The sequence below is a fragment of the Phyllobates terribilis genome, unplaced genomic scaffold, assembly GCF_046119375.1.
Source record: "Phyllobates terribilis strain yellow unplaced genomic scaffold, ASM4611937v1 Scaffold_4__5_contigs__length_816908805, whole genome shotgun sequence".
Taxonomy (NCBI): domain Eukaryota; kingdom Metazoa; phylum Chordata; class Amphibia; order Anura; family Dendrobatidae; genus Phyllobates; species Phyllobates terribilis.
Window position 1 is genome coordinate 179,721,764 of NW_027362764.1, and position 27,645 is coordinate 179,749,408.

Consider the following 27,645-nt stretch of genomic DNA (forward strand, 5'->3'; position numbering starts at 1 on the left):
AAGGGATATTCTTAAGTTTGGAAGCTATTTCCTATACATGGGATAGGGGATAATTTCTGGGTTCTGACTACTGGAACCCCCACCAACTCCGACTGCCGACATTCTTCATTTATTCTTATGGGAATGCTGACGACAGCTTGCCTATCTCCAACGGTCCCATTAAGAATGTATTCAGTTGTAGTGCGTTTGATCGACCACCACTCCATTCACAAAGCCCCGGTTCTCAAGATCAGTGGGATCTCAGTGATCGGACCCCAGGTGATCAGGAAGTTATGGTATGGGGAATAAGTTATGAAATCCTGTTCCAAAACTCTCTGTTCATCTAGTTCAGTTCATTACCTAAGCCATCCCCCCTCTGTCTCTGCATAAGCCATGATGGGGAAGGTGGCTAGATGAAATAACAAACTGAACCACCCCATATATGACGTTACTAGTTACATCCCGAGGGAGAACCCCCTCCTGCCTGTGCTGGAAAGAACATGGAAGGGAAGCCATAACCAGCAGAGGTTGGTGTGACGTGAAGACATTGCGGCATTCAAACAACACTTTTATATCTTTGAATATCCCTTTTACCCCATTGATGATCGCTGTTAAGCCTATTTATGGAGGTAATTAAGGCCTTATTACTGAGCACTGATTTTTATAGTGCAAAGGAATAAGTGTATAGCACTGCACAGTGAGTGCAGGCTGAGCTTGTGTCAGCTGCGTGCCACAGCTGACGTCCTACATAAGCGATGATTGGTGCTACCACCTATCGCGGTCATTTAACCCCAGGGGTGAGGAACCTTCTTTCTGCCAAGGACCATTTGGATACTTATACCATCCTTCAGGGGCTGCACAAATCACGCGCTAACTTCTCCCACAAAATACGTCCTGACGCTGGCACTAGTGTCTTAACCCAGCTGCTGGCCCAAGTACTGCGGTCCCCAGGAATCTGCCCCAGGGCCGGAAAAAAGGTCATCGAGGGCCGTAAGTGGCCCTTGGGCCTGAGCTTCCCCTCCCCTGCCCTGAAAGCTACTGTCAGTAATGACCGCGGCATCTGGATGGTTAATAGATGGAGGAGGCTCTCTGTTTAACCTAATTAGCACTCCTGTGCCACGATGGCACAGCGCTGATGGCCTTGGGTTACTAGGGCTACCAAGTAATTGTCTCAGGGTCTGTCATCTACAGAGGTCTTTTAGACCCTGCCATAAGCAAGGTCTCAGTGTGACAAGTCTAATGTACTGCAATGCATGACTATCGCAGTGTATAAGACCAGAGATCAAAGTGTAAAATGTTTGAGTCATAGATAATAGTGGCACTAAGTTAAAAAAAAAAAAAAAAAAAAAAGTTTCAAATTAATGTAAGGAAAAAAAAAAACACCATAAAATCAGGGTCAAATTTTTGCCATTAAAAATGCAGGTTTTATGTAAAAAAAAAAAAAAAAAGCAGATAAAAAACCCCATCACATTATTATTTAAACTGTATGTTGAACATTGTTTAAAAAAAAGAAACGCCCAAAAGGTAGCATTTTCATCAGTGATTCACAACAAATGAAATAAAAAGTGATCACAAAGCTGTATGCAAAAAATTCAACTCGCAGTGCTACCATTGACTGAAAACGTCATTGAAGTAAATAAGCCCTCGTATGGCACTGTTGGAAAAATAAGTTATAGCTCTCAAAATATGGCGAAGTGTATCCAAATTTATAATTTTTTAAAATGGTTTTTAGTGTGCAAAAGTAGTAAAATATAAAAAACATACCAGATTTATGTTATCACTGAACTGAAGAATGTCTTATCATTTTTATCACACAGTGAAGGACTTTAAAAAAATTACAATTCCTGAATTGTTTTTTTGTTCATTCGGTCTCTGAAAACTCAGAGCAAGAGTGATAAAAAAAAAAGTTACATTCTTCAAATCAATACAAAATGAAAACCTGAACTCCTCCTGGAAAACAACAAGCCTTCATACAGCTTTGTCATTGAAAAATTAAGAAAAAAATACTGCTGTCATAATGCGGCAATGCAAAAACTATTTCTCGGTCACTTCATTGGGGAACGTAGGAACCGTAGGTTTAATATGCTGCCACCTGGAGCATATTAATCCATGGTTCCTGTGTCCCTCAATGAAGGCCACGAGAAAGATTTTGAGTACCAAAATTCTTCTTTTTTTTGGGGGGAAAAATTTGTTTTTAGGGGGCAAAAGAAGCAAATCATAAAAAACCTATATAAATCACTGTAATTGTATTGACTCAAACAATCAGACTGCCTCATGACTTTGACCACACTGTGTTTAAATAAAAAAAGAAAAAAGATTCTTAAACTGCTGTATATTTATTCTGCCTCCCAAATATCAGAATAAGTCTCCATTCACATTTAGTCTGTGCTCCATGCTCAGCAGTAACATCAGTTTCCACCTAAATCCACTAAAAACTAGTCAAACGACCTCCCCTCCAACCAAAAATTTCACTATAACGAAGCAGAAGGAGTCACTTTGGACTTAGTGTGGTCTTTTTTCCAGGGGTATCCATTTTTTAAGGGTGTGTGATTGATCACTGTTTTGTGCATGACTTAAAAAAAAAAAGACACTACCAATATAAAGGCAAGATGGAGTCGCGGCTCTACTTGTGATTAGCTGGCCTCACAAAATGTCACATGTGCATCACACCACAACAATGACATTGTGCTAGGCCGACCAGTCAAAAGAAGAGCCGCTGACACCGGAGGCAAGGGATGGTTCACAGGCTCATCCTGAGCAGTCACAGATTACTCACGTGACCGATGGACAGGGGCATGTGAATCGTTTCGCACCAACCCTACCACAATCCATTCCAACAAAATCTGCATTCCAAAAACCAAATGGCGCCCTTCCCTTCCTAGCCCTGCCATTTGCCCAAAATAGTCATGTATGACCACACATGGGGTATTGCTATAGTTATAAAATACTGTGAAGCACCTGTGGGTTCAAAATGCTCACCACTCCACTCTAAATTAATTCCTTGAGGCGTGTAGTTTCTAAAATGAGGTCTATTGTGGAGGGTTTATGCTGTTTGAGACCCCAAGGAGCTCTGCTAATGCAACAACCAATATAACACCGTGTCTAATCCGGTCAAATTTGCTCTCCAAAAATCAAATAGAGCTCCTTTTATTCAAAGTCCCAGTGTGCGCCCAAACCCCACATTCCTACCACATACGGGATATTGCTGCGTTTCAGGGAAATTACGTAACAAACTGAGTTAATTTTTTCTTATTCGCCCTTCTGAAAAAGGAAAACTATAAAGCTAAGGCAACATTTTATGTAAAAAAAAATTTAATTTTCAATTTTTTTTTATTCCACTTTGCATTATGTGAAGCATCTGAAAGGTTAACAAATTTCCAGGCACAAGTTTTGAATACTTTGAGGTTTTTTTTTAAATGGTGTCCTGTAGGTCTTTCCCAATATACAGTATAGGGCCCTCAAAGTCACTTTAAAACTGCAATGGTCCCTAAAAAAAACAGGTTTAGTAAAATTCCTTGATATAATGAAAAATTTCTGCTAAACATTTAAGCCTTCTAACATCATAATAAAAGGACTTTTGAAAAATAATGCTGGCATAGATTAATCATATGGTAAATGTTATTTATGAGATGTCGGGATAATAGGGGTATTCTTTTTTTGGAAACCCGTTCCCCGGCTGCCGTTTGTTTTAAGAAAAACAAACTACTGTAGGCTACATTCACACGTACTTTCTCGTTTCCTACCCTCTCCAGGTCCAGTACTGAGTCTCTGCCACTGCTCCCAAGTGTCTGTTACTGGCTGCAGTGCTCACGTCACGGCAGTAGCGCTGCAGCCAATCGGTGAACTCAGCTGCTCGTTCTGTAAACTCAGTCAGAGTTTCTGAGCTCAGTTATTGGCTGCAGTAGGACAAAGGGAGCAACCAAGGAGACACTGGCGACTTTGCAGATTTGGAAAATGGGTTTGGACATGAACACCAAAACTGGCGGCGTCACTATTGGGCTAAAGGTCTTGTCTCAACTGGGCAACCACTTCTCTAAAGGAAGCCAGGTCGGGGTGTTAACCAAAGAAATCTGATGCTATCACTGGAGGAAACTGCGGGGTGGCCACACTTTAAGGCTAGAGCTTCACTGCAACATTTGATCACCAACTGATTTAAAGCTAAGAGTTAAACGAGTTCTCAAGGCATATAACATTTGGCCTATCCTCAGCATAGGTAACCAATGTCGGATTGGTGGGGGTCCAACCCAACCGATCCGCTGCTACTAGGTCCAGGAAGTAAATATTGGAACAGAAGTGACAGCACAACTGAGTGCTGCTAGGAGCTATTCGACTGAATGGAGGTACTAGCAGCTGATCGGTGGGGGTGATGATGGGTGTCAGACCCCCAATTATTTGAGATAGATGATTTATCCAAGTCACCCCTTTAAATGATTATCACAAGAGTTCTGACATGGTTGATATTCTTGCGATGTCACAAATATCTGGCAAGTCTTTCACATGTAAACATTGACAATATTATCCCAACTCCGCGGAGACCAAAAGTCCTAATGGAGGCTCAGCCTCATCCCTCTTTGGCTGCTTCAGGGTGAATGTATTCCCTGGTACAGAAGCTGGGCTTCATTTGTACATGCTGAAAGCCGGCGTAAGTATTAACAAAAACAGAATTTCTAGGCTGCTGTTCTGTAGGTGACAGATATTGTTGAACGAGTTAGTAGTCTTCTGCTAAGGAACAACTGAGGGCATCTGAAATGCTGAGTGACAACAAGGAGACTCTGGTTTATTTGGTATCTGGGTGCCATAACACGGTCAACTTGATGACTGATCTGGACTGAAACCTTTTTCACACCCAGGTAGAAGAATGAGGCACACTGTAATGTTCTGTTGAGATCCTGCCAACATGGCTGCCTTCATTATCTGCTTGCAAACACAAATTGCTGCTGTATTGTACAGCTTACTTGCATCATCTGTCTTTGTTATTTTTTCTAAATTGTTCCCTTGAACATCTGGTGTTCCCTGAGTAGCACAGAATTGCTCAGATGTTCCTAGTTCATCTTGACCACTCTCTATGTCATCGGAATCGGAGTCCTCTTCAGTTCTCTTATTGTTTGGATTTACATCTTGTGGAAAGGTGAAGAAAGTTGTTAAGAGATCCTGCGCCATTGCTACAACTTCTCTGGTGCTCAGGACTTCCCACAAACCACTGGAGGCAAGGATGAGGAATTGGCTTGTGCTGTATATTGGTACAGATATGGTATAGGGTGCTGGGATGACTGATTTCTTAAGTTGAGCATCTCCATGGAAACCAAGTCCCCTTGTAATGATGCAGAATCCTTCAATTAATCCATAGCTTTCATTAGAAGTGACAGAACCTCCAGATTTCAAGACTCGCTTTCTTTCTTGACCATTTGCTGTACTGTGATCCCTAGTAAGACAGTGACTCTTCCCATTCTTACATAAGACTGCCTTAATATTTCCTTATAAAAGCAAACAAAGAAAAGATTAACAGAATTCTGAAGCATCTTCGCTCATCATGGTTACAAGATTTAGTATATGTTTAGGTACGGCCATGATATTTAGACATCTATTATAGTGGATTAAAAAATGGCAGATTTAAAGGGAATGTGTCAGCAGAAAATTACCTATTGTATTAATCAGGCTTTTGTGTTAAATGTATTTTAAAAACATTTTGGCAATGTGTCTTTTTACATATCACTGGATATCTGGATGAAAAATAAAAAAGCTACATTTTGCAATTTTTCCATTGGCCCTTGTAGCTTTTTTATACTTCTTATTGTTTGAGAAAATAACGCATATATATTGTGATGCTGGGTAACTACTCACGGGCAAGCCGTGAGCCAGGGTAGTCAGGAGGTCTGAGGTTAGATACCAGGAGGGCTCGTAGCCCAGAGGGGTAAGACAAAGGCGTGGTCAGGTAACAGTCCGGGGTCAAATCCCAGGAGGGTACATCAAACCAGGGATTACAACAAATGGATAGTCAGAAGCCAAGTCTGGGGTCAGATACCTGAAGTCAGAGAGCGTCAAAAGCAGAAGGGATAATCCACGCGAATAGGCACAAAACTCCGAGGTCAGCCACAAGATCAAGAAGTCAGACACAGAGCAAGCATACACTGGACTGCAGACAGCAACCCAGCTAAATAGCTTGCAAATAATTAAAGACAGGAGGCTCCCTGGGAAATACCCGCAGGCTAGACCAGATTGAACAGCAGGGCTGTCAATCAAAATGCTAACAGCCCAGCATCAGATTGGATGACTGGACCGTCTCTCACAAAATCTACAGTTCAGCACACATCAGATCCTACCGTCACTCAAGGAGTCCCTAGGTACAGTCAGATATGAAGCCATGACAACAATGATCAGATCCCAACCTTATCTTTTATAGTGAAGTGACAAATAAGAAAATGCAAAGGTCACTGTTAAGGGAGAAGGAGCAGGGGGAGCTGTGACATCGCCTATTGTTATTGGTGGATCCTGGGTTATCAGCCTTGTATAGAGGTGTTACCTCTCATTATAATCCTACCTCTGATAATATGGAGCCTTGCTGTAAACTTTTCCTGAAATAACAAAGTATGAGACTAAAAAAGCCCTGGTGGTTAGCGTGAAATTTGCCTGATTACTGATTTTATTTTTTTATTTATTTATTTTTAAATATAGATCGTAATATGTAAAAAAAAAAAAACGTGTAACTCAAAAACCTGATTTAAACAATAGGTCATTTTCTGATGATAGTTTCCCTTTAAAAACAAATCAATGGCAAAGGTGATATCTTTTAGTATTAGTAATCCACTTTTTTTTTTCCTTCATATCAAGTGTGCACGTAGTACCTTAATAAACATTTAGTTTGATTAGATATTGGGAACATTGATATCATATTGAGTCCCAGAACTTTTATTTTATCAATGTGGTGAGGGCTAAACCTGACCCATCCAACCCCATTGACCATATCTCATTGTATTTTTCCTCACTCCTCTATTTTTTTTATATGCAGGATTATGGAAAAGTTTTAGTCAGGTGTGGAAAATATGCTGCAAAGTAAAAATGTTTTTAATAATGCAAGTGTTAAGTTAATTTTTTTTATCAATTAACAAAATGTAAAGTGAATGAACAAAAGAAAAAAATAAATGAAATCAATATTTTGAGTGACTAGCATCACAGCATCAATTCTTCTAGGTGCACCTGCACACAGTCTTTCATGTTGTTCCAAACATCTTGGAGAACCAACCACAGATCTTCTGTGGATGTAGACTTGTGCAATTCCTTCTGTCACTTCATGTAATCCCAGACAGGCTAGAAGATGATGAGATCGGGGCTCTGTGGGGCCATATAATGACTTCAATCTGCACATGCACCGTCTCCTGCGGCCATTTTCCTGAAGCCACTGTCATGAGAGCAATGTGCAGAGTGGGAACTCCGCTCCTGCCTGCACCACCAACATTTTCTTGAAGGCCCACCGCCATGACACTTCCTCCTTCTGGCCCATGACCAGCAACATTGCCCAACTCCTGCTCCCTGCAGCGGCGACCCTGCCTCCTGTGACCTTGCTCCACTGCCACCATCCCCCGGTAAGCTAAATTTGCACCCTCAATTGACACATTAAAAAATGTTTTTTCCTATTTTCCTCCTCAAAATTTGGGGTGCGTCTTATAGTTTGCAAAATACGGTAATTCTTTAACATTTGTCATGCCAAAGAGATTTTGAATTTGCTGTGCACAGATATATCTAGTTTTCACTTTATTTCTCCTTTCCTATCACAATGAAATTTGCAAATTCCAATAACGTGGCATAATAATAATAAAGGCCCCAATTCATCATTTGCATTTTTTTTTAAAAAAATCACTTTTTTTCTTTTTTACACTCTTGGTATTCGCTGACATTTATTGCACCAAATTCATCAAAATGGCGCATGTGGCTCATGAATTTGGTGCAAAGCCAAGAAAGGGCTTCTTTCCTCTCATTAATGTTTTTTGCGATTTTTTTTTCACAAAAATTTTGCATCTTTTTTAAAATGTCTCAAAAAAGATACGACTTTTGAAAAGCATAAAACTACACCAGAGGGGACTGGAGTAAAGGGCCAAATTTGACAACTTTTTAAAAAGTCGCATTTGATGACTCAGGCTAAAACTTCTGGAATTACTAAACTCACACAAAGTGAAAAACATAAAAAAACAGGCGAGAAAAAAATCATGCGAGCTCATATTAAATAGACTGTCCCAACTGGGTACACCTTGACTCTGGTGGGATGGCTTTTACACTTTTTTTTTTTATCAAAAACAGTGTTTACTAAGTACCCTGTGTTATTTATATGCACTATTGCTTTTTACTTATTTATAGCAAGGTATATGTTCACTTTGTTTCTATCTTAGGTTTTACATATACTGTAAAATAAGACGCAAATAGAACAACGAATTGTCTGCAAAAAAAAAAAAAAGACACAAAACTATACAAAAAACAGGCATAAAGGCAATGATGAACTGGGGCAAAAATCACTTTCCATGGTGGATAACCTGCATTTTATCTAATAGTTGTTGGCACATCTTTGGCTGTCTATGGCTGACCTGATCTATGTACCAGTACTTTAGCGTCAGTCCATTAGAGTATAGGGTAATTCACCGAGAGTGCTGGCATGTGGATCATGTGGACTTGATACTCAGTGATTGGGTAAGTACATATATATACATATGTACTAGCTATTGAACCCTGTTCTATGCCCGGGTGGCAAGCATTTTTATCGGTATATGCTCCCCCATCCTGGCATGTGCAGCCCCCATCATCTTATGTGCTGCCCCCATCCTGGCATGTGCAGCCCCCATCCTGGTCCATGCTCCCCTATCCTGGCATGTGCAGCCCCCATCCTGTTATGTGCAGCCCCCCATCTAGGTCCATGCTCCCCCATCCTGGCATGTGCAGCCCCCATCCTGGCATGTGCAGCCCCCATCCTGTTATGTGCAGCCCCCATCCTAGTCCATGCTCCCCCCATCCTGGCATGTGCAGCCCCCATTCTGGCATGTGCAGCCCCCATCCTGTTATGTGCTGTCCCCATCCTGGTCCATGCTCCCCCATCATGGCATGTGCAGCTCCCATCCTGTTATGTGCAGCCCCCATCCTGTTATGTGCAGCCCCCATCATGGTCCATGCTCCCCCATCCTTGCATGTGCAGCTCCCATCCTGTTATGTGCAGCCCCCATCCTGGTCCATGCTCCCCCATCATGGCATGTGCAGCTCCCATCCTGTTATGTGCAGCCCCCATCCGGCGCCCCCATCCTGTTATGTGCTGCCCCCATCCTGCGCCCCATCCTGTTATGTGCAGCCCCCATCCTGCTCTGCCATCTGGAGGCCAGGGGAGGAGTGTGGTGCCGGAGTACGTGTGTGCCCATACCGCGCTGTCCGGTGCCATTTTGTTGAAGACACACTGCAAATGTGTCTTTACTAAAATGGCGCCGGATAGCGAACTATGCGCATGCGATTATTCAGACGTCGCACTACTCCCCCGGCACGAACAGAGGCGGCAACACTCCTCCGGGTCAGTTAAGTACTTATGGCGCCGAAGATTGCGGTATGCATTCAGTGCCTACGCATACCGCGATCTCCGGCGCCATATACTCCTCTTACCTGTAACGGCTGGATGCGTTCTTCTCTCTGGAGCCAGACTGTGCAGGAGTGTCACGCCTGTGCAGTCTATAGAGGCTTCGGACAGGAGGACACGTCCCTGGTTATATCATAGATAACTACTATATGTTGGTATACACAACCCAATAAACTGGCTAGTTGGCATTTTCAAGAACAGCCTGTTTTAGGAATTATACTGGAACTTTCCCCATTTTATCCGCATGTTAAACATTTCACAAGTCCTCAAGATCAAAGTCTTTCCTAAGCCAAAAGTTTGTGCTGTTTGAGCTCCTGTGATACAGCTCTTTTGTCGTAACAGAATTTTTCACTGTGAAAACTGTGTTAATGGAATAATATTACATATGTCAGCATATTATTTTGTTCTCTATTTGAGACTACATCAGACTGCGCTCCATTGTCTTTCAACCTTCTTATATAATATGTGCAGTCTGCTGAAATTACCTGCCCATACTTCATTGTTGCAGATTGTTTGACCCAATTTAGAAAATGCTTTTTTCACAAACAACCCAAGAGGCATAAAGTCTATTAATTATAACATTACACCTATTTGTTCACCTTAATGATGGACACAAAAGCGGGCTCTTACATTTTGCTTTATAAAAGCTATTTGCTAACACGTGCCTAATGTCTGAGATCAAAATTGTAGGACCTTAAAGGGGTTGCCCAAGTAAAACAAAATTTGAATGAATCCCCTTGTGAACGAGGCCTGGTTTGGCCTTAAAGGGAACCTGTCACCATAAAAAATGCTATTAACCTGCAGATATGCAGTTAATCTGCAGATTAACAGTGTTGTTATCCTGAGTGGCGCCTGCACGCAGCCGAATGCAGCGGGGAGAAAATGAAGTTTATTCTCCCTGCCAGCATTCGGTTTCAGTCATGGATACGGGGGCAGCTACGGTTCAGTCATTGCTCTGAGTATACAGAGCCAGAGCCAGTGTCAGGCAGGGCCATGGGCGCAGTTACAGCGGCCGCTCTATATTCTCAGAGCAATAACTGAACCCGGAGCGCCCCCCACTCATGACTGCAACCGAATGCTGGCAGGGAGAATAAAGTTAATTTTCTCCCTTCTGCATTAGGCTACGTGCAGGCGCCGAGCAGCATAATAATGCTCTTAACCTGCAGATTAACCGCATATCTGCAGGTTAATAGCGTTATTTCTGGTGACAGGTTCCCTTTAATGACCCCATTTTTCAAATAACAGCAGCCAGTGTTAAAGGGGTTGCCCTTGCAAAATATAAGCTTGCCCTGGGGAATGAATGTGTGAAAAATATTAAACTCATTAACACTCACTTACTGGTACCCACCTGGATCCAGCGCAGGCTGCCATTTACCATGCAAGCGGCCGCTGGACTGCTGTGGCATATGATTGACTGCACAGGTAAAGTGAAATTGAGCATCACGTCATCGGAGGTTTTCCAATGCATCCCTGGTAGAAGTTACCGCTGCAGTGGTCCAGCGGCTCCTTGAGCGGTGACATCTCCATTTCTTCCTCCAGCACTGACCTGGATCCAGGTGCGTGCTGGGAGATGACTTATAATGAGCTGATATTTTATTACCCATGCAGCTCCCTAGGCAAGCTTACTTTTCTATCCAGACAACCCCTTTAACTTCATTTAGTGGGTCAGTACATTTATGGGAATACCGAATTTATAATGTTTTATTACTTTTGTACAATTTAATTAAAACCAACTAGACTATTGGGGTAAACAAACAGTATGTAGGAACATGGTCACCATCCTTTCAATAATTAGGCCAACAAATCTGGCAACCCACACAAAATTAGTTGACCACAAATTGTATAGCTTTATTAATCATTAATAGATACATAAAATCGTACATTAAAGACAAGGAGCTTATCATTATACAACCAACTAATGTGCAGAGGAGTGTGGTCACATTCATACGTAACATTCATATTGTTCATAATGTTCTTAATTAATATTCATATAATCAGTACACACACATACCCATAATGGTGATTGTATAATTAATTACAAAGTAAAAGTTCATGAGAAGAGAAAATGAAAGGGGAAATAAAAAGTGAACACAGAGAGCATCTAACTGAGATACATATATACACTGCTCAAAAAATAAAGGGAACACTGAAATAACACATCCTAGATCTGAATGAATGAAATATTTTCATTGAATACTTTGTTCTGTACAAAGTTGAATGTGCTGACAACAAAATCACACAAAAATCATCAATGGAAATCAAATTTATTAACCAATGGAGGCCTGGATTTGGAGTCACCCCCAAAATGAAAGTGGAAACACACTACAGGCTGATCCAACTTTGATGTAATGTCCTTAAAACAAGTCAAAACGAGGCTCAGTATTGTGTGTGGCCTCCACGTGCCTGTATGACCTCCCTACAATGCCTGGGCATGCTCCTGATGAGGTTGCGGATGGTTACCTGTGGGATCTCCTCCCGGACCTGGACTAAAGCATCCGCCAACTCCTGGACAGTCTGTGAGTGTAACGTGACGTTGGTGGATGGAGCGAGACATGATGTCCCAGATGTGCTCAGTCGGATTCAGGTCTGGGGAACAGGCGGGCCAGTCCATAGCTTCAATAATCATCTTGCAGGAACTGCTGACACACTCCAGCCACATGAGGTCTTGCATTGTCCTGCATTAGGAGAAACCCAGGGCCAACCGCACCAGCATATGGTCTCACAAGGTGTCTGAGGATCTCATCTCAGTACCTAATGGCAGTCAGGCTACCTCTAGCGAGCCCATGGAGGGCTGTGCGGCCCTCCAAAGAAATGCCACCCCACACCATTACTGACCCACTGCCAAACCGGTCATGCTAAAGGATGTTGCAGGCAGCAGATCGCTCACCACGGCGTCTCCAGACTCTGTCACGTCTGTTACATGTGCTCAGTGTGAACCTGCTTTCATCTGTGAAGAGCACAGGGTGCCAGTGGCGACTTTGCCAATCCTGGTGTTGTGTGGCAAATGCCAAGCGTCCTGCACGGTGTTGGGCTGTGAGCACAACCCCAATCTGTGGACGTCGAGCCCTCATACCACCCTCATGGAGTCGATTTCTAACCATTTGTGCAGACACATGCACATTTGTGGCCTGCTGAAGGTCATTTTGCAGGTGTCTGGCAATACTCCTCTCGTTCCTCCTTACACAAAGGCGGAGGTAGCGGTCCTGCTGCTGGGTTGTTGCCCTCCTACGGCCCCCTCCACGTCTCCTGGTGTACTGGCCTGTCTCCTGGTAGCGCCTCCAGCCTCTGGACACTACGCTGACAGACACAGCAAACCTTCTTGCCACAGCTCGCATTGATGTGCCATCCTGAATGAGCTGCACTACCTGAGCAACTTATGTGGGTTGTAGAATCCGTCTCATGCTACCACGAGTCCGTCTCATGCAGAACAACTCCTTTATTGAGTGTGTCTTGATAATTGCCAATAATTTCCATCTATTGTCTATTCCATTTGCACAACAGCATGTGAAACTGATTGTCAATCAGTGTTGCTTCTTAAGTGGACAGTTTGATTTCACAGAAGTTTGATTTACTTGGAGTTATATTCTGTTGTTTAAGTGTTCCCTTTATTTTTTTGAGCAGTGTATATACAGACCACGGAACTCTGTACGTGTATCCCTGATGCACATTTTGCAAATCGCTTTTTCACACAAACCCTAGAAGAAGCGACGGCGAAACATGTGTCAAGCAAGCATGTGAAATGTTTTATGGTTTGTATTAACTATTTTGTACTTGATTATACTTGACATTGATTCTGCTTTAGGTTGGTTGCTAATCATTTTTTCTAACTGCAGATGCACTTTTTAATTTATTAGTCACAATAATAGGTAGGCTCATGTATTTATGAAAAGTGTACTTGATCTTACTTTTTACTGACTCTGCTGCATCTCAGTTGTTACTCATAAATTTTTTCCATGTGGAATTTATTACTTAGTCACTATTGGTACGCTCAATATGCGTCAGGTTCCTTGCTCTGTATCTATCATAAGTTTATTTTGTCTGGATGCTCTCCCTATAATTTGCTCTTCTCATACACTTGCACTTTGTAATTAGTTAGAGAACTGCCATTATAGATGTCATAGAGAAAAATTAAAATTCATAAGACATCTGTAGGGAGGGGACATCCTGCCTCACATTGAACAGGGAAAAGGGAAAACTACCTATAACTGGAGAAGAGCTGACACTCCAACCTCCTTTTTGAAGTGGGATTAATTATAGCTGGGGAGAGAGAAACTAATTAAAACAACCTTTGAAGCAGAGCCCTCCTGCTATGGACAGGTGATTAAAACATGATATATGCTGTGGAAACAGACAGTAAGCTTGAGATCTGTTTACGCAGAGTAGGAGACGTGCAGTGGCTTCCTTTGTTCCAAGGAAGGACCATCCTGGGTTCAAAGGATTTTACTGAGCGTGTTCCAGATTTTGTGTCTTCGCTGTCTAGATATGAATATTGGGGTTTTGTATCCATCCGATATTTATCGGATATAGATTTTCGAAGTTGTAGTGAAGGGACGGACTTGACACATTCAATCACAGCACCAATGGAGCCACTATAACCCCTCCAACTTAATGACGGGTCCGATAGATGATGAGAACCAGGCCATGTTTGATCTATATGTAACAGTAAAATCATGATAAGAAATATGACGTCAATGTCTACCGCATGGTGCCTACAGGGGCGAAGATATCCTGTAAGTTGGGAATCTTGTAAAATTCTAACAGACTCAGCACATCCCACAATCCACCCCCTCCCCCTGACATGAGCTCATCACGGGGAGGTATGTGGGTATAACTTTGAGCTAATAAAAAGCAGTATTTGGGTCTGGGTCATTTGTCAGTCCTTGGAAGACATAGTTCGCTGTGGGTTCTGTCTATTTTCCCAATTGAAGTGCTTCCCTCCGCTAAGCTGTGAGCCATTTCCGTGACCAGGTTTAGTAACTTTCTTTCGTTATTCCCTTTTATTTCATGTAATTGTATATATCATATTGTTTGTTCTCATTTTGTATCATCTTGTATATTTTTTATAAACACTGCCTATCTTTCTGGATTAAATATCTAAAATTTAATAGCTCTGTTCCTCTTGCTCTGTAAACCGCACCCCTGAAGCCATACGCTACCTGTAACGGGTGTCCAATCGGCCTGTATAAACGAATGGTAGTGGCAGCTAGTAGTTCTTTTTGTTATTGTGGATCTGGCAGTGACCGTATAGAGGGTATATAAATATATTCCATACACTGGAATAGGAGGTGTTTATACCATACGCTCACTGTTAGTTCACCATAGTTCACCAATAACTAGCCTCGTAGTGGAAGCAGACACAATCTCGTCCATCACTCGTCAGCCAATTGCGTAATTGACGTGACGATTGGAGGCAGCGGAGTTGCATACCCCTGACAATTGCTGGCAAGCAGTGGGATCAGTGTGACCCTGCCTGCTGTGTATCTTTGACAATAGATATGTGTGTGTACTGCTAAAATGTATTTTTATGTAAGTTGGTTGTATCTGATTGTATTTATTGATTAATGTACTGGTATGTCATATGTCGGTTCTCTTTTTTTGATGTGGGCTCAGGAGCTTAGCCTGCATTTTTTAGGCAAAAGATGACTGTTATTTAGCCATCATATGCCTCTAACACCTGAAAGTGAAGTGGAGCTCCGCCCGCAGCTGTTTAACTGTTAAATGCAGAGCAGACGGGAGCAGAGTCAACCCACCATTGGCGGGAAGTTATGGCTACTCTGTTTCACTTTGCCTTTTTGGATGAAGGAAGAACAGTTGGATTATTCAGCATTATTTTAGTTCCTGATTGTGACGTCCTTGTTTCCCAGCTAAAGAGGAATAAAAGAAAATAAGAAACTAAAATAACAAGCAGAGAAGCACTGCAAGAATAAGGATGTCAGCCTACTCTAGACACTGTGCTAAAACTGTAAATTACTAGTGTGGAAGATGGGGCATGCCACACCAGTGAATGGTGCATTGAGCCTTTTGGCCACACCGAGGGTGCACTAAGCTCCCTAATTAGCATATTTAATTCAAATTCAGTTTCTGCAGAATGAAGGCAGCAATTACATCACTAAAGGTGGATGCTTATATTGTCTCTATCCCTTACAAGGCTATGTGCTTAGTTCATATTGTCAGTTTGGGCTGACAGACTGCCTTTAAGCTATTGTCTGGTTTGAAAAACTTATTCTGAAATGTCTTGTTCAGGGCCTTCATTTGTTAGAACAAAGAGCAGTGATAAAGAGTGTCTGTCTCCAGAGGAAATGCAGGTGCATCTCACAAAATTAGAATATCATCAAAAAAGTTAATTTATTTCAGTTCTTCAATACAAAAAGTGAAACTCGTTTATTAGATAGAGTCATTACAAACAAAGTGATCTATTTCAGGTGTTTATTTCTGTTAATGTTGATGATTATGGCTTACAACCAATAAAAACACAAAAGTCATTATCTCAGTAATTTAGAATACTTAATAACACCAGCTTGAAAAATGTTTTTAAAATTCGAAATGTTGGCCTACTGAAATGTATGTTCAGTAAATGCACTCAATACTTGGTCGGGGCTCCTTTTGCATCAATTACTGCATCAATGCGGCGTGGCATGGAGGCGATCAGCCTACGGCACTGCTGAGGTGTTATGGAAGCCCAGGTTGCTTTGATAGCAGCCTTCAGCTCGTCTGCATTGTTGGGTCTGGTGTCTCTCATGTTCCTCTTGACAGTACCCCATAGATTCTCTATGGGGTTAAGGTCAGGCGAGTTTGCTGGCCAATCAAGCACAGTGATACTGTTGTTTTTAAACCTGGAATTGGTACTTTTGGCAGTGTGGACAGGCGCCAAGTCCTGCTGGAGAATGAAATTTCCATCTCCAAAAAGCTTGTCGGCAGAGGGAAGCATGAAGTGCTGTAAAATTTCCTGGTAGACGGCTGCGCTGACTTTGGTCTTGATAAAACACAGTGGACCTACACCAGCAGATGACATAGCTCCCCAAACCATCACTGATTGTGGAAACTTCACACTAGACCTCAAGCAGCTTGGATTGTGTGCCTCTCCACTCTTCCTCCAGACTCTGGGACCTTGATTTCCAAATGAAAATTGGAACTCTTTGACCTTGTGGAGTGTGTCAATGACTGCCTTTTGGACATCTGTCAAGTTAGCAGTCTTCCCCATGATTGAGGAGCCTACTGAAACAGACTTAGAGACCTTTTTAAACGCTTAGGAAGCCTTTGCAGGTGTTTTTTGTTAATTATTTTAATTTACTGAGATAATGACTTTTGTGTTTTCGTTGGCTGTAAGCCATAATCATCAACATTAACAGAAATAAACACTTGAAATAGATCACTCTGTGTGTAATGACTCTATATAATATATGAGTTTCACTTTTTGTATTGAAGAACTGAAATAAATTAACTTTTTGATGATATTCTAATTTTGTGAGATGCACCTGTACATTCATTTCCGTAAAAAATGTCCTTAAAGGCTCCTTTAAGGCTGTCAGGGAGACGCCCTGTGCTACAAGTCAGACCCAACATATGCACCACATGCTCCAATATTGGCAGGTAACCCTTACAGTTAGCATTTCACCCTTTTAAAATATATAATCATAAACGCAAATGGCCCATTGCAATATCTAGAATCACTTGTGTTCACATTAATACAGAGCATGGACTGTAATAAACTGAATGCAGACCTAAGTTGTGAGGGCTCGCTCACACTGGCGTATAACACGGCCGAGTGCTCTCCGAAGTTTTATTGGATAACACTCAGCCCAATGTTATATTATGGGGCAGTGCAGATCTGAGATTATTGTGTCATGCCGATTCGGCATAAGAAAACAATGGCAGCATGCTGCGTGTGGCTCTGATATTCATATCACGCGCACCCATACAAGTCTATGGGAGCGTGTAAAACATGTAGTGTGTATATCCAGTCTAGGTAGGAGCATCGGGTACTACCCATCCAGTCATTTTGTGCTTTTCCAGGTCTACAGCTTGTTAGTGATGAACACGTCACATGGTTACGTATTGTGGGGGGAGAACTGGCGGGCATTAGTCACCGATCTGTGAGTTTGTATGTTCTCCCCGTGTTTGCATGGGTTTCCTCCGGGGTCTCTGATTTCCTCCCACACTCCAAAAACATACTTATAGAGAATGTAGATTGTGAGCCTCAATGGGGACAGTGCCAATAATGTCTGTAAATTGTCTGAATTGTAAAGCGCTGCGGAATATGTTGGCGCTATATAAATAAAAACATTATTATTTATTATTCTGTGGTCTGTTAATGGCTCGTTGAGATAAGCGTGTTCTCGATCCGTGTGATGCCCGTTTGCACAACGTAGTCAATGTGCAAGTGCTCATGGGCATTTTTAAACATAAACTGATAACCTGTGTAAAAAAAAAATTGCAGAATGATCTGCTGTACCAGGGACCCCATGCACCCATCCGCGAAGCCAACAAGAACATGGAACTCTATGGAGATCCTATCATGTCTGAATTTTGCAGATGTGACTGGCCCCTTTTTTAATATGGCTGTTTGAATCCAATCCTCAGGACAAAACCTTTGCAGGCAAAATGCATTTTAGGCAACATTCACACGTTCAGTATTAGGTCAGTATCTTACATCAGTATGTGTAATCCAAAACCAGGACTGTGTGATAAATACAGAAGTGGTGATGTGTTTCTATTATACTTTTCCTCTGATTGTTCCACTCCTGATTTTGGCTTACAAATACTGAGGTAAAAGACTGACCAAATACTGATGTGTGAACGTGGCCTTCAGCTGTTTTTCCGTGTCCTTGCTCGTGCTCACTGCCACTGGGTGGCTTCAGGCAGTCTAAGGGTAAAAAACTTTTTTACATCGATTTATCGTGTTGGATTGTGATTCCTGCTTAATGCCAATGACTGTGATTTCTTGGCTCTGAAAACAGCAAGCACATTTATTTATTTATTTTACTCACTTATATAGCGCCATTAATTCCACAGCACTTTGGGGCTCACAATCTAGATTCCCTATCAGTATGTCTTTGGAGTGTGGGAGGAAAATGGAGAACCCGGAGGAAGCCCACACAAACACAGGGAGAACATACAAACTCCTTGCAGATGTTGTCCTTGGTGGGATTTGAACCCAAGACCCCAGCGCTGCAAGGCTGCAGTGCTAACCACTGAGCCACCGTGTTGCACATGCAGTACTTTCACAGTGCTGCCTTGCTTTCTAGCAGTCATTGTGGTTGATACAACCTATTCAATAGATTGGATATTATAGCAATAAGATGGGCCCAGATTGTGGGGAATCCATGAGACTGTGCATCTAGCAGGTCATAATATGGAGTGGTTCACTCGGAATTGGCATTATTAGAGCAGGAACACTGTTGCTATATTTTAGGTGTTTGATGTTTATCTTCCACTTATATAAAGTAATGTCTATATTAGACAATTGATTACCAATACTTGTTATTTTGTATGCATGTGATTTATAAGCGTCAAGTGATTTTCTATACTAATGTAGGGCCTTATAGGATTATAGGTTGTGTTATTTTTGACATACAGGTTTAGGTAATTGATTATTTATGCTACATTAGTATTCGCGTAGAAGCTTACTTACCGATATTTGCTACATGAACCATACCGAGCCTTTTTGTATCTTTATCTGTTGACACTTGGTTGTCCGGCTCGGCTAACCCCTCTATGAGACAGGTCACAGCAGCGCACCCACTCCACCTTGACTTTGAACTCTCCTTCCTTCCTAACTTCAACATTTTGTCCATTCGCCAAAAAGCTTTAGCATAAGCTTGGTGTATGCTTTCTACATGTCTCTCACTGGCTCCTTTCTTGTTCTCTACGGAGAAAACATGTTCTGTTTCCTTGTAATCATCTTTAAAAATGGTATCAAATGATCTGATAAAAAGCCTTTCTTCTTCACTTAACTTGTAAGATGGATCCATGGCTGCAATATGATCTAGCAGTAAAGTAGGAAACTCTGCAGAAGCAGTGAGTGCCGCCGCGTTCCCGTGATACCCATCAAAAATACCAGCAAAACACGAGTTTTGTCTTTGCCCGTAGTTATTAAGAACTGTAAACGAGTCTTCCATGCAACTTTGCCAAGAAGCATTTTTATCAGAACAGATGACTATAGATTTTACAAAGCCATTGTTTCCATTCATGTCATAAAGATGGCAATTAGCTTCAGAGGACATCCACACCCTACTAGTATACGGCGCAATAGAGAGCAGCTTCCCTTTTAATATTTCGAAGGATTGATTAATCTTCTGGTGTCCTATATATTTGCATTGTGAAGAGCTTTCAATCCCAGATATCATTTTCTCCTTTTGCACTGCGAGGATATGAAGATTTGATGGACTGTCCTCTGGCTTACAGCCCAGTACATTATTAGCTTTATGCCATTGTTTGTGGTTTATAAGTGAGCACAGATGAACTCGTTCCTGGCACATAGAACAAGGCAACCAGATCTCATTAATTTGAGATACTTGCTCATTCTTATCATTGGAAGTATGTAAATCCACATTTGACGTTTCTTTAATAGTTGATAGAACTTTTCTCATTCTAAGATCAAGTAAGAAAAACATGAATTGAGGACCTAAGAGCTTTACTTAAATAAAATAACTCTTACTCTCAAAATTTTGTACATTTCGGAAAATGGTATAGCATTAAAATTTCCAAAATACAACCCAAAGGCTGATGGCACCAAGGGCACAATGAATGTCGGTCAGTGATACCATATATCATCATAAAGACATGCACAACAGTTATTTTTGATACCCCTTTATATATTTCCTGATTGTTTCATTGGTGGAGGCCTCTGGGCAAAATACCTTCCAATGCTTTGCCCAGAGGCCTCCGCCAATATAAACCCAGCCCTGGTGGAGCATGATAAAGGGATTCAGAGAACATGAAAGAGAGAATTTAGATCAAGGACCAACTATTTAAGATTCCCATACACCTTTAATAGCTGTTGGTCAAACTCTCATTTGGCCCGAGGTACCTCTTCCGACTCTCTCATACATGAATGTTCATGTGTTGGGGTAAGGAAGAAAGCCCCTTCCTTAGGGCCCTTGCTATTTAAAAGTGTCTCCTTAAGTGTTCTTTTAAAACTTTGTCCCTCAATCAGTGGATTTTCCCCCTATATCCTCTCTGAAGGTACACAGAAATTTTTGTGTCCCAAAGACATCATATCATATCTCATTTGTCCGGCATGTACCTCTTCAGACTCTCCCATACACCGAATGTTCATGTATTGCTGAAGAAAGCCCCTTCCATAGGGCGCCTGCTATTTAAAAGTTTCTCCTGGAGTGTTCTTTTAAAACATTGTCCCTCAATCAGTGGTTTCTGCCCCTTATATCCTCTCAGAAGGTACACAGAAATGTTTGTGTCCTAAAGACCTCATATCATCACTGAAACTTGGCACTAAGTTCAAAAATATATCATTTGAAGCTACCACTAGATTAAAAGCCATATCATGTGGTCATAGATCGGAACTTTTTTTGACAGGGTCTCAACCTTTGTTTACACTGCAGTCCAAGTTTACAAATGTTGAAGGGATAAATTGTTAGTGCGGGAGTATTGACTTTAGTCAATCTATCTTTCTGAAGGCGATTGCACAGGCACATAAAATGGCACTTGCCCAAGATATGTATATACGTCATTGTACAAGAAAGTAGGTTTCATGGGACTTGCCTAATTGCACTAAACGAGCGTCGTGAGATTTATGTTTCAGATTTCCAATGACAGAAATGATTGTTCTGCTTCTACATGTAAAATTAAAAATTCTATTAATAATATTATCTTTTGTAACTAGACATAAAAGGGCTGCATCTTAATATCCACATTATGGCTGCCACATATGGCCTCTTTGGTTTTTAAAAAAACCTTACAATAGATTTCATGGTGTTTTGTAAAAGTATAACCTTATAATATCTTGGACAGTTCAAAAAGCCCAAATATGTTACAAATCCAACCTACAATCTCCTAGTTAACATTGTGGATTGTAAAGGGGGCCGTGCACATTAGATTACTGTCTCTGGGGCCCATTCTAATATGTATTGGGTGTCCTGATGGCAGATCTGTCATTGGAGGAAAGAAGAATTGAGTCATTGGATTTTATCATGACTGATCCTTTTCCTTCTAAGAGTGATAGGCCACTTTCAAAGGTGTATGGCTCCATTCTTCGCTTACAGATTGTGTGCATGCTCATCTAGCATGCATGTATATGAGGGGCTGCAAAACATAACTGTATAGCTAAGTGTTGAGCCCGTATAGCAGTTTACTAAATAGATGTATCAATGTATATAGACAGTTTAGGGAATCGCACTGTTTGACTTATAGACTAACTTCTTCCTCATATGTCACCTTTATTAGGAAATTTGATAACAAATTATACCGGTCCCACATCATAGACAAAAACTGGTCACCCACCTTTCGAGAGGTAGCAAGGAGAACATAGTTACATCAAAAGTACTAAAAAGTGACTGTATATACAGTCATGGCCAAAAGTGTTGGCACCCTTAAAATTGAAACAGAAAATGAAGTATTTCTCCCAGAAAATGATTGCAATTACACATGTTTTGTTACACACGTGTTTATTTCCTTTGTGTGTATTGGAACAACACCAAAAAAAAAAAGAAAGAAAGGCAAATTGGACATAATTTCACACAAAACCCCAAAAATGAACCCGACAAAATTGTTGGCACCTTTCCAAAATTGTGGGTAAACAACATTGTTTCAATGCTCATTCAAACTCACCTGTGGCAAGTAACAGGTTTGGGTAATATGAAAATTTAAACCAGATAAAAATGGGAGAAGTTGACTCAATCTTTGCATTGTATGTCTGGTGTGCCACACTAAGCATGTAGAACAGAAAGAAGAAGAGAACTATCTGAGGACTTGAGAACCAAACTTGTTGAACAATATCAAAAATCTCAAGGTTACAAGTCCATCTCGAGAGATCTCAATGTTATTTCTCCACGGTGCGCAACATAATCAAGAAGTTTGCAACCCAAGGCACTGTAGCTAATCTCCCTGGACATGGACGGTAGAGAAAAATTGATGAAAGTTTGCAATACAAGATAGTCCGGATGGTGGATAAGCAGCCACTATCAAATTCCAAAGAAATTCAAGCTGTCCTGCAGGCTCAGGGTGCATCAGTGTCAGCGCGAACTATCCATCGGCATTTGAATGAAATGAAATGCTATGGCAGGAGGACCCCACTGCTGACACAGAAACATAAAAAACCTAGACTGCAGTTCGCCAAAATGTACGTGAGTAAGCCAAAATCCTTGTGGGAAAGAGTTTTGTGGACAGATGAGGCCAAGATAGAGCTTTTTGGTAAAGCACATCATTCTGCTGTTTACTGAAAACAAAATGAGGCATACAAAGAAAAGATTGTTTTGGAGTTGTTTTGCTGCCTCTTGCACTGGGTGCCTTGACTGTGTGCAATTAGATGAAGGAGAAAAACCAGCAACACTGTCAGCATCACAAAAGAAAATGAGACTGTAAGTCTTGCTGCAGTGTAAGTTTATTTGATCCGGCAAGGCGTCAAAAACAGATATGGTCCTTGACTGTGTGCTAGGCATCATCAAATCTGAAGATTACCAAAGAATTTTTGGTTAAAATGTTGTCAGTAGCGTAGCTACCGTGGGGGGGTGGGAGCCCCACCATGGGGCGCCCACCCAGAGCTACGTTACCCTTAACTATATTGGAGTGCACAGCGCTCCGATATACTTAAACTAGGGCTGCGCAGGCTTCCTACTCCCTGTGCTCAGATGTATTCATGTTCTTTTGACGTGAACACTGTACATCTGAGGAACTCCGCAGCACTGTGGGGAGGGGAGCACTCGTCAGCTCCCCACCCCGATGAGCAGTGGAGTGATGAGGTCGCACATTGCTGACTTCATCACTCTGCCGCTGTGATCAGTGAGCCACAGAGCAGCAAAGGAAGGACGCGCCGGTGCTTGTGATATTATGGGGGTGGGGAAAATTGTGTGAGGGAGCAGCGTGGGGGTGGGTGGGCCATATGGAGAAATTTTGGGACAGTATGGAGAGGAGTGAGCATGGGGGATAATATGGAGGAGTGGGGGGACCATTTGGAGAAGTGGGGAACATTATGGAGAGGTGGGTGGGACAATATGGAGAGGTGAGAGCATGGGAGAGAATGTGGAGAAATGGGGGAACAGTCTAGAGATGGGAGCGTGGCGGGACAGTATGGAAAGGTGAGAGCTTTGGGAACAATATAGGGAAGTGGGGACATAATATTTAGAGATGGGACCTTGGGCGGACAGTATGGAGAGGTGAGAGCTTTGGGGACAATATGGAGAAGTTGGATTCATGTATTGACAGTGGATCTGATAATGTATTCATGTACTGACCATGGTCCAGATCGTGTACAAATGTACAAATCCATAACTGATCAGAGGTCATCCCCCAGCTGAGGCGGTCACCTTTCTGCCACTGGTTCCCTACTGTGGCTGTCACCCTGCTGCCGCCGTCACCCTGCTGCCGAAGTGGGAAAGGTAAGCGCCTTATAGAGCTGAAGGTTATAGGGACTTTTATTGTATATGAGGGATGTTAATGTGAAGGCACAGTATCTTGTGGGCAGTATGCAGAGGAGGAAAAGTGTGGCTGTAGTGCTGTATTCATCTACTGAAGGTGGTTCTGGCACTGCATTAATATACCAATAGTGGTTCTGATGCTGCATTCATTTACTGACGGTGGTTCTATATGGGAGCTGTGGGCCCACCCTACTGTGTATAGTGAAGCTGTGGGCCATTATATTGAGTACAGGGGAGCTATGGGCCCATCATACTGTATATAGTGAAGCTGTATATTGGGGACCAACTGGACATTATTAAATGTCTAGTGGGCACTTAAGAAGCATTATTGTTATAGGGGCACTCAGAGTATTGTGACCATCAAAGGGGCAAAATGTGGACACTTTTCTAGGGTATTTGCACAGGGCATTAATCTTTTCAAGGGAGCAATTTTACCATCTAGAGGGCACAAATTAGGCATTATTACATTTAAGGGAAACAGTGGTGGGTATTATTATGTGGGGCAGCACAGCAGGTGCAGTAATAGGGACACATACGGCAGCAGAGGCACAGTATTGGAGTATCAACAGGATGAGGAGTTTGTGCAGGTTGGGAATAGATGGGGATGGGACTGGTAATGTGAGAAGTCAAATATGTTTTCGTTATAATCTGTGCAGATTAGTCCTGGCTAGAAGAAGTTTTCGTAACGGTCTAGGCTAGATGGAAAAGACGGGAAAATGAATTACTCCACCACAAAGAACGTCAACTGTAAGTTACTATATACAGTTGTGCTCAAAAGTTTACATACCCCGGCAGAATTTTTCCTTTCTTTGCCTTGTTTCAGAGAATATGAATGATAACAAAAAAACTTTTTTTTTCTCCACTGGTTATTGGTTGAGTGAAGCCATTTATTGTCAAACTACTGTGTTTTCTCTTTTTAAATCTTAATGACAACCAAAAACATCCAAATGACCCTGATCAAAAGTTCACATACCCTGGTGATTTTGGCCTGATAACATGCACAGAATTTGACACAAATGGGTTTGAATGGCTACTAAAGGTAACATCCTCACCTGTGACCTGTTTGCTTGTTATCAGTGTGTGTGCATAAAATCTGAGTGAGTTTCTGGGATCGAGACAGACTCTTGCATCTTTCATCCAGCCACTGACGTTTCTGGATTGTGAGTCATGGGGAAAGCAAAAGAATTGTCAACGGATCTACAGGAAAAGATAGTTGAACTGTATAACACAGGAAAGGGATACAAAAAAATATCCAAGGAATTGATAATGCCAGTCAGCAGTGTTCAAACTGTGATTAACAAATGGAAAATCAGGTGCTCTGTAAAAACCAAATCACGGTCAGGTAGACCAACAAACATTTCGACCACAACTGCCAGGAAAATTGTTCGGGATGCAAAGAAAAACCCACAAATAACATCAGTTGAAATTCAGGACTCTCTGAAAACTAGCAGAGGCACTTGAAGAAAAATGGGCTGCATGGTCGAGTCGCCAGAAGAAAGCCATTACTGTGCAAATGCCACAAAGTATCTCACCTACATTACGCCAAACAGCACAGAGACAAGCCTCAAAACTTTTGGTACAATGTAATTTGGAGTGATGAGACCAACATTGAACTTTTTGGCCAGAACCATAAATGTTACATTTGGAGAGAGGTCAACAAGGCCTATGATGAAAGGAACACCATTCCTACAGTAAAGCAAGGAGGTGGATCGCTGATGTTTTGGGGTTGTGTGAGCTACAAAGGCACAGGAAACTTGTTAAAAGTTGAAGGAAAGATGAATGCAGCACGTTATCAGCAAATACTGGAAGCAAATTTGCACTCATCAGCCAGGAAGCTGCACATGGGACGTACTTGGACATTCCAACATGACAGCGATCCAAAACACAAGGCCAAGTCGACCTGTCATTGGCTACAGCAGAAAAAATTGAAGGTTCTGAAGTGGCCATCTCAGTCTCCTGACCTCAATATCATTGAGCCACTCTGGGGAGATCTCAAGGGCGCAGTTCATGCTAGACAGCCCAGGAAATTACAGGAACTGTAGGATTTTTGCCAAGAAGAATGGGCAGCTTTACCATCTGAGAAATTAAAGAACTTCATCTACAACTACCACAAAAGACTTCAAGCTGTCATTGATGTTTAAGGGGGCAATACACGGTATTAAGAAATGGGGTATGTGAACTTTTGATCAGGGTCATTTGGATTTTTTTGGTTGTCAGTAAGATTTAAAAAGAGAAAACACAGTAGTTTGACAATAAATGGCTTCACACAACCAATAACCATGAGTGGAGAAAAAGTGTTTTTGTTATCATTCATATTCTCTGAAACAAGGCCAAGAAAGGAAAAATTCTGCCGGGGTATGTAAACTTTTGAGCACAACTGTATACCTTTACTGTTATTACTTGTATGGTCTGCAGGACTGATATCTACCACTTTTGGTCTTTGTGTAGAGATTTCTTTTCATTAACAGCAAGGTCATCTGCTGAGGTTCCTCTATATCCACGATCAGGGTTCACCACCGTAGTTGTAATCAGAGTTACCTGGTTAGGGGCCCACCAGATGTTTCACCCCCCCCCTCAGCTGAACCCCTAACTACGCCTCTGAATGTAGTGCCCAGTGTCAGAAAGCTGGGTTTGTGTCCTAGATCATGGATCTTCCAGCAGAACAATGACCCCAAACATACTTCAAGAAGCACCCAGAAATGGATGGAGACAAAGTGCTGGAGAGTTCTGAAGTGGCCAACAATGAGTACGGATTTAAATCCCATTGAACACCTGTAGAGAAATCTAAACATTTATGTTGGGAGAAGGTGCCTTCAAATATGAGAGACCTGGAGGGTTTGCAAAAGAAGAGTTGTCCAAAATTACAGTTGAGAAGTGTAAGAAGCTTGTTAATGGTTATAGGAAGTGATTGATTGCAGGTATTTATTCCAAAGGGTGTGCAACCAAATATTAAATTGAGGGTGCCAAACATTTTATCTGGAAATTCTGTTCAATTTGCCTTCTTTTCTGTTCTTTTGCTGTAGTTCTAATACACACAAAGGAAATAAATATATGTATAACAAAACATGTGTAATTGCAATAATTTTTTGGGAGAAATACTTCATTTTCTGGAACAATTTCAAGGATGCCTACACTTTTGGCCATATTTGTATAACAAATGGCCCGTTAGGTCCTTTACAAAGAGTATGTAGTCTGCCCAGCGCTCTAATGGGAAAACCCATTGAATAAAGAAATTCTTTCTATTTAGTGAATTACCAAAATCTCTTTAACAGTTTCTCACAATTTTTGCTCCTAAATGTTTAATCACAGTATAGATTATCAATAACATACAGCAGATGAATAATGAGAATTAAAGAAGTTCATCATCTTGATTTCTGTGAACTCACCTGATGGAAGGAAAACTTCACTATTGATCAGGTAGATTGCTCAGGTAATATAGCTGCCGTGATGTATGTACAATGTGTGTTTACATGT

At 41.7% G+C, this 27,645-nt stretch overlaps 1 protein-coding gene across 1 annotated transcript; it reads right to left on the reverse strand.

The window, feature by feature from the left end:
- Nucleotides 1-1,872: 1,872 nt before the first annotated feature.
- PP2D1 (protein phosphatase 2C like domain containing 1) lies at nt 1,873-27,645 on the reverse strand. The gene is made up of 3 exons (XM_073677961.1): nt 27,558-27,645; nt 19,212-20,170; nt 1,873-5,453 (listed from the first exon to the last, which is right to left on the reverse strand). The coding sequence occupies exons 2-3, from the start codon at nt 20,167-20,169 to the stop codon at nt 4,786-4,788; spliced, it is 1,626 nt and encodes a 541-aa protein (XP_073534062.1). The 5' UTR covers nt 20,170; nt 27,558-27,645; the 3' UTR covers nt 1,873-4,785.